Below are 8,736 nucleotides of genomic sequence, written 5' to 3' on the forward strand. Positions count from 1 at the left end.
CATTAGTATCATTTTTATACTCTGTCTAATTTGAGGACCGTGTGTTAAAGAAGTTTCTGAAGTCCATTGATCCATCATTTGTAACAGTTGCTAGTGATTTCTTTGGGATTTGATGTTTTAAAACTTGCTTCCATAAAAAAAGATACCTTTTGGTTACAGAGAAGGAGAAACTTGAGTGTTGTTTCATCTGTCTACCATCCCAGTGCTCAGAAATCAGAGGAAGGCACGGTACATGTTTGAGCCCATTCTGGAATATAGGAGAGCATCTTAAATGGTAGATGATTTTTTTCTTACATGGTTGCCCTTTTGTAATGCTAATCCACAATATTTAAGTCTGCAAACTCTGATGTCAGCTGCATTAAACAAGTCTGTTTTGGAAGGTGCAAGCAGTCAGGCTAGGTTGTAGCATTTTACAAAGTGTTGCTTGGATCACTTGAAGTTTCTCCTGTTTTGTAAGCTTTAAGAAGTGCAATAGACTAATTAGCTAGGGATGTCCAAAACTACAAAATTACACACGTGTGTATCTGAATGTGTATATATGTGAGTGTGTGTGTGTGTGTGTGTGTGTGTGTGTGTGTGTGTGTGTGTGTGATGTCACCCTGTCATGTCACTAGGATACAGACTGCATTATTAGAAACTGATAAGGGGTACATTTGAAGAATGCTGAGAATATTGGAGTCCCTGATAAGAGTGGACATTATTTAATTAGACTTGTATCTAAGGCAGAAGATGTAACATTTTTCTACACTTAAATATCCTTTGCCCGCAATTCCTTCATCTGAATGCATGAAGCTCATCATATGTTGAAGTGTTAGTTACCTTTGTCAAAGTATAGATTTTAATGACATTTAGAGACTATCTGCATAGCAAGTAGGATTTCTCCAAATCAAAACCAGTGTTTAACCCACTTGATGCACAAATTCACGATCACATACAGCATAGTCATCTGAGGAATAATGCAAGTGAAAATTTTAAGGTAGGTTGTTGCTTCTTTTTCATAATTTGTAGATTTTTTCATCCTATATGTGTTTTAAGTATCAATGATATTTTGTGGATTAAAACATATGGATATTATTTGTACTACACAGTATTATGAGATTGTCAAGGTTTAACACTAACACTGCAAAAATACAATATTAATCTCTAATTCAGACTTTCTATTTAAATGGGAATTTTTCTAACTTTGAAGTTAAAGAAATCTGTATTAGCTTGAGCAGTAGTTAACAAGCACCACTGGCTAGGTTTATGCCTCTTGACTATCATTGGCCCTAGTTGCAGATCAAGAATGATTGTAAAGAGCCAAAGAGAATGAAGGCATATGAGATCCTTCCTGCATATTGTTTACAGTTGATGGGAAGATCCCTTAACACAGTGATCAAAGTTTTAATTGGGTGGGATATGTAAAGGTTACTAGAGAACATGGCTGAATGTCTCAGTGTAGAGAGAGAAAATAAATTTAACTGAGCATGTGATAAACAATAAGCCTGGAATAGAAGTGAGGATGAACCAGATGAATAGAAAACAGAAAGCAAGAAATAAAAGGCAAGAGAAGAAGGGAGGAGATGTGGGGCATGAAGATATTTGCCACAGCATTGAATGAGGAGAGAAAAGCATGTGGAAGTGTGTCATATATAACATTGGCACCAATAAGATAATGAAAGATCATCTGTGCACCTGATAGGAGCTTTGTCATTATCCTCAGAACAACAGACGTAATTTAAACATAAATCAGAAAAGATAGGAAGGTACTTCTCTGTTAGAATGTGACAGTGTAAATGATGCAAGGAGAAGAGAAGGGCCTGGAGACATGAGAACGTAAACACGACTGAGTCTGCTTCTGTATTGTAGTAAAGACAAGATGTGGTCCTGATATATTGATATAAGCTTTCAAAAAGGAATGGATGGAATAAGAGAAGAATGGAAAAGAGACTCTGTGTAATTTATGCCAACAGTTAAAGGTAATAAAAAATAAATGGATCTAAATTCATAGATATCTGCCAAAATCTGAATTTATTTTACTGTATTATGAGCAACTGAAAAGGTATGAGAACATGGAATGCTTTGGAAGACATTAAACTGAAGACGTGAATTTCACTTGGGCCTTTTGATCTTCTGATGTCTGTCACATATGCAGTGGACAGAAGATGATTATTTAAAAGCAGAGCAGAAATATGTTACAGGGTTTGAGTTTGAACTGGCAACATAACACATTGAAGCATGAGAGATTTTGTTTAAATTTATAAAAAATATATGATGTTAAAGTTTGTAAAAACATTCTTCATAAACATCAATATAAAAATGACAGAACAAATTACAAAAAAACAAACTAGTTACCCAGGATAAGCAGGAGGTAGGAGAGAAAAGCATTCACATCTTAATAGACATGGAATGGAACTGTCTATGAAAAGACGAGAGATAAAAACCTGCAAAAGGTAGTTGGAGAAAAACCATTAATGATTGTAATGTTTACAGACATTAGGAGTTTGAGATTATAATTAAAATTATGACTCTCATCTATTGTGGTGGAATATATATCTTAGCTATATATTTATTTTATATTTTAAGAAATTCTGATATTTTCTCATTAGGATAGTGGAGAAGAAGAATGAAAATGAACAACAAAACTAGCATCACCCAGTTTCTCCTCCTGGGACTGCCCATTGCCCCAGAGTACAGACACCTGTTCTATGCCCTGTTTCTGGCCATGTACCTCACCACTGTCCTGGGAAACCTGCTAATCATTGTCCTCATTCAACTGGACTCCCATCTCCACACACCAATGTACTTGTTTCTCAGCAACCTCTCCTTCTCTGATCTCTGCTTTTCCTCTGTCACAATGCCCAAAATGCTGCAGAATATGCAGAACCAGGACCTATCCATTCCCTATGGAGGGTGCCTGGCACAAATATACTTCCTTATGGCTTTTGGAGATATGGAGAGCTTTCTTCTTGTGGTCATGGCCTATGACCGCTATGTGGCCATCTGCTTCCCTCTGCATTACACCAGCATCATGAGCCCCAAGCTCTGTACTTGTCTAATGCTGCTACTGTGGATGCTGACGATATCACATGCCATGATGCACACTCTGCTTGCAGCAAGATTGTCTTTTTGTGAGAACAATGTGATCCTCAACTTTTTCTGTGACCTATTTGCTGTCCTAAAGCTGGCCTGCTCAGACACTTATATTAATGATTTGATGATACTTATTTTTGGAGGACTCATCTTTATTATTCCATTCCTCCTAATTGTTATGTCCTATGCAAGGATCATCTCTTCCATTCTTAAAGTTCCATCTACTCAAGGCATATACAAGGTGTTCTCCACCTGTGGTTCTCATCTTTCTGTGGTATCTTTGTTCTATGGGACAATTATTGGTCTCTACTTATGTCCATCAGGTAATAATTCCACTGTAAAGGAGATTGCTATGGCCATGATGTACACAGTGGTGACTCCAATGTTGAACCCCTTCATCTACAGCCTAAGGAACAGAGACATGAAGAGGGCCCTAATAAGAGTCATTTGTAGTAAGAAAATCTCTCTGTAGTGGTAGCAGTTAGGATTATCATCTAATTTTATGTAATAAATGTATTGATACTAATATTTTTATCAGATATTGTCTCTCACCATAGGCCCTACAAGGAAGGGCATGCTACATAACTGTTCAATACATGAAAGAGAAGAAGTTTAGTGCAGTAGTCAATGTGGGAACAATTGTCTTTAATATCTAGCTATAACTTCACCTTTACCTTCCATAAACAATCCTGGAAATGCATAGTGGGTGAGGTACTATCTAATATGATCTCTGTTACTCTTAAGTTACTGCAACATTTTATCATTTTACCCTCACTTTCATGTTCACTGATATTTCAGTTAAAAATCATTTAAGTAATGGATTTACCTCATGCAATAACAAATACCTCCACCTCCCAACTTACTTCTCTAGGCTTTTTAATACTGAATTAGATATAACTTTTGCTCTTAGCTTTTCTGTAATTCTTTTCCAATTTATGTCATCCTTTGTCACTAGTCTAGACCCTGAACAAATCGGGCAGAATTGTTTTGTATAATAGTATTACTTTTATAATTTTTACCCTAATACTTGAAGTTTATTATTAACTAGTTTCCTTTTAATTTAATTTACTTCTTCAAGATGAGGGGAAGAAGAACAAATTCTAGAGCTGGCAATGCTTCACATATGTCTCGTATTTTGCTTTGTAAACCATCCATTTAAAGTAGATGGATTTGTTTACCCTTGTGATACACTTAAGGATATAGAGAAGGTTCTGTTTCACAGCCTGAAGAATCTGAGGCACAGTGACTTCCCATTTCACAGGAAGGGGCAATGAGTGAGCATGTATGAGATCCTAGACCAATTATACTCTTTTGTCTTATTTCTGTAGGACAAAAACATCTTTAATTTTTATATTCATTGCTTTACTGTGGCATGGAATAACTTGGTCCATTTTTTTCCTCAGTTGTCCTTGGTAGGTGATGACACATAAATCGAGGCTTTTATACTCTGCTATCCCAACACACACATCATTTCCATGGTAAGCCAATCTTGCCTCTAGGGCTTCTCATTGCCTGGGGAACATCTCCAGTTGAGACTGTGTGTGATCTTCAATAGAAACACTAATACATTGAGCACTTTCTCTTCTCAAACAGTCTTTTTTTGTTCTTTCAATTGTTTCTTCATTACTATTTCATCTCCTACCCCATGATCTTCATAAGCACTTTTGTGAACACACACACACACACACACACACACACACACACACACACACACACCTGTGTTTACAAAAGTGGATATAGCTCATCGAATTTTGAATTGTTCCTTTTAATAAATATTTTAAGATATTGTTGTTGTTGTTGTTATTCCCATATAGTTAAGGTAGCATTGGCTGTTTTCATTGATAAGCTCTGAAATCCTATTGTCTTGGTATAACAGAATTATCATAGATAACACAGACAATTTGTAAATTAAGCAACTTTCCTCCTTCTGTGCAAAAGAAAGTTTAAAAGACTGAAATGATTCTATATTCAGTATCAATGACATCAGGTCTAAGAGACATCGGAAAGAAGCAATGACTGCTGTGTAATAGAAAGCAGTACCACAGTGCAAAAATGTAGCCTACAATGCACATCTCTTTAAATATATTTAAAAATTTTAACTGACTCATAAATATATACAATTCTATTAGCACAACACTGTGAAATGACTATCATGTAACATAAAAGATGGGCTGTGTCAGAGTGGAAGTGGTGTAAAGAAAAGGGAAGGATGTAGGGAATAAGGAAGGTTAATTGAAAACCTGAACAAAAAATAAGCAATCAAGCCAGGTGTGATGGTTCATGGCTGTAAAGCAACAATTTCATACCAGTAATAATTTATATGTGGTTGAAAGATGGCTCAGTGGCTCAAATCAATGGTTACTCTTCCAGAAGAGGCTAGTTCAATTCCCAGCACCCATATGGGTGACTCACAACCACCTGTAACTCCACTTCCAGGGGATTCTGGCTTCTGGCTTCTGGCTGCTGTGGGCACTGTATATTTGTGGTAATAAGTTCAAATGGATGCAAAACACACATAAACATAAAGATTGACTAAAATTTAAATGTTTATTGCCTTATAGTTATAAGTATGCATCCTATTTATTATATTGTGTATATTGAGAATGTGAACTTGTAAAAGAATAAAAATTGAAAATTGAAATATATTGTCTTATTATAAAAATACATTGTATTTATTATATTATTTATATTGAGAATGTATAATAGTAAAGGCACTTTGTAACCTCCTGCAGTGCTTAAAATCCAACATCCAACAATCTCTGCCTTTGCCTGGTTTAGAACACTCATGAGACGGGTTGACAAGTGTGCACTGTCTGTTAAACCAAGGAGAATTTGAAAAAGGGACTAGCAGTCACAAGTCTTTGAATTCACACACACAAAAACAATACTTCATAGAAGAAGCACAGAGACAGCAGTGCCCTTGCTAAAGTCCCATAGCTGATCATTGCTGGATAAATCAATAAGAAACAGCATCCTTACATTGGGCATTTTATACATCATCCATGGGAATTTATGAGTTTTCCAAATACACGATAGAAAAATCTCAAAATGGGGAGAGGTGTAGTTCACTGGTAGAGAACTTGTTTAGGGTATGTGAGATTTGAATTTTACATACCATTATCGCACACAATACCATTTTGATGGTGAACATGAGTTGAAGAGACACTAGAGGATTTCAGTTAGGAGGAATGAGTTGGAGAAATCTACTATACCAAAAAAAGGCTATAGATAACAATATATTATATTTTTAAAAATGGGTATAAAATTGTTCTCATTACAAAAAATGATAACTGTGTGAATTAAGGCATATTGCTAATTAGCTAGCGTGGCCATTCTGTAGTGCATATAACCTTCAATGCATTGTATTGTCCATGATAAGCACATGCAAGTTATAATCATTATTTTATAGCAATGAAATGTATGCACCAAAAAAGTTGGAAGTGATCACAGTTGAAAGCCCTAATTGAACAAGGATGAAACTGGCCACTAGTGATATGAGAAAGCTACAAGTGTGAACCATATATATAATTTCAATTCATTTTTAGAAATACAAACATATTTTCTTTGGACTTCATAATTATTTTTGTGAAATTCATCCATTTGGGACATACATGTTGTTCCTTGATAATATGCTGTTTAATGTATACTCTATTATATATTCATTTATTCTATTTTTAATTTAATTTTAATAAACATGTTTAAATGGCAAAAGAAACAAAACCAGTTACATTAATATTTTTTATTTAAATCTGCATAACAAAGGGATCCATTTCAACCTAAACTCAATATAACATTTTCTCCTTTGTTCAAAATCCAGTTTGCATTGTACATTAGTAGCACAACTCTTCTTGAATTAGTCTCTTTTAATTGATCAATAGTAATATGTAGCTTATGGTTACCTTATTAGGGAATTATTTGAGGTACAGCTTCTCTATGGAAAATAATATATATAAACATGGCATACAAAACTATTTTAAGCAAAGCAGTGCTAGAGCACTTAAACTTTGGTATTAACATGCTACATGTTTGGAGAAGTTTTGGATTCTATAGAACTCTTCAAGAGAAAATCATAAGGATAAGCAGCCCACACACAATATACACAAAGGAGAGGCCTATGATGAAAACAAATGTCTTATTTCCCTAAAATTACCATAAAACTCTCAGAAAATATATGTATCAGATGTGCAGCTTAGTAATCATGTAGGTCACCCAACAACTAGATCAGGGACTCTCCCTGAACCTGTTTCCTGCCTATGGATTCTGTGCCACTAACTGGGTAATATTGTCTTGCCTCAATGGGAGAGGATGTACCTAGTCCTGCAGTGACCTGATGTGCCTGGAGGAGAAAAAGAAGGGGAAATGGGGAGGATATTTGTGAGGTTGGCACTGCAAGGAAAGGGGTGCTGATATTGGGATATAAAGTGAATACATAAGTTAATGAAAAATAAACAAGATCATTTATCAAAGTAACAAAAATGAGCCTCTGGAAGGTAGAAGGGACATCAAACAACTGAGTTTAAATGTTGCAGTGGAGTCCTGGATATGGAAACTTGGGACATTAAGTCCCAGCCCAAACAGATATCTGGCATGTGCAACTCACTGGGCAATCTGCAGGCATGGCTGAGTCAGGCACCCAGTGAAGTCATACAACAACAACAACAACAACAACAACAACAACAACAGCAACAACAGCAGCACCAGCAAGAGCAACAACAATAACAACAAAGAACAGAAACAGAAACCAAAATATGGCGAAGGCTAGGCCACTATTCACAAAGTAGTATGAGGTTCCTTGGCACAACCCTACCCATAACACTTCTTCCACTTTTCAAAACCTACAATTTCTTTATGCCCTCCCTGAAGGCAGAGGTAATAATCCTAGAGCGGTTGAAGGTAAGCAAAGCAAAGGGCCAAACAGCCTTGACCCCTTGACAGGTATTCTAGGCTTCTTTTTCTCCAGTTTCACCACCAGCTGCTGGTGTGCTTCTACCTCTCCTATCACCAAATAAGACCCTATTTATCTATTTGCCCACATTCTCTTAATTCTTCATTCACATGCCACAGAATCTGGGAGAAAAGAAATGACTAGTCTACTTCAACCCAAGTGCCACTTAGATACACAGGGGTTACTTAAACTGTAGAAGGACAAGAGTCAGCTGTTGGCAATTTAGATAGGAGAATATTTCTTGTTCTATAGAGACACTAAACTTTCCAAATCTTTGTATCCAGTTCTTTATTAAGATATATTTGTTTTTATTTTATGTATGTAGATATTGATGGCCACATGTATCTTAGTACCCATGGAGGCCAAAAGAGAGCACTTGTACATTTTCTAGAATTGTAGTAAAAGATGGTGTGAGCTACCACGATGGTATTGGGAATCAGACATAGGTCTATCTAGTGTTCTCAACTACTGGCTCAGCCCTTCAGCCCTGTATCCAATTCTTTACAACAAAACTACTAGACAAATAGCTATTCTACTTCTTTTCTTTTTATTAAGGTATCAACAAGAAGGGACTGAGGAGATGCTCAAATGGAAAAATACTTGTAACACAGGTATTAGGACCTGAGTTCAAAACCCAAGAACAGACATTAAAAGCCATATAGGGCCATGCATCTGTAACATCAGCTCATTAGACCAGGTATATCTGAGCTTGATGGCTA

At 36.0% G+C, this 8,736-nt stretch overlaps 1 protein-coding gene across 1 annotated transcript; it reads left to right on the forward strand.

The window, feature by feature from the left end:
• Positions 1-2,605: 2,605 nt before the first annotated feature.
• LOC110304851 (olfactory receptor 1496-like) lies at positions 2,606-3,544 on the forward strand. Its single transcript, XM_021176477.1, has one exon. It carries the CDS (start codon positions 2,606-2,608, stop codon positions 3,542-3,544), a length of 939 nt encoding a protein of 312 aa, XP_021032136.1.
• The last annotated feature ends 5,192 nt before the right edge of the window (positions 3,545-8,736 follow it).

Source organism: Mus caroli, unplaced genomic scaffold (assembly GCF_978045245.1).
Source record: "Mus caroli unplaced genomic scaffold, Mus_caroli_1 scaffold_13, whole genome shotgun sequence".
NCBI lineage: Eukaryota > Metazoa > Chordata > Mammalia > Rodentia > Muridae > Mus > Mus caroli.

Bases quoted from the DNA above. Each gene is read 5' to 3' on its own strand.
- LOC110304851 (XM_021176477.1), top strand. From the start codon at position 2,606: ATGAAAATGAACAACAAAACTAGCATCACCCAGTTTCTCCTCCTGGGA.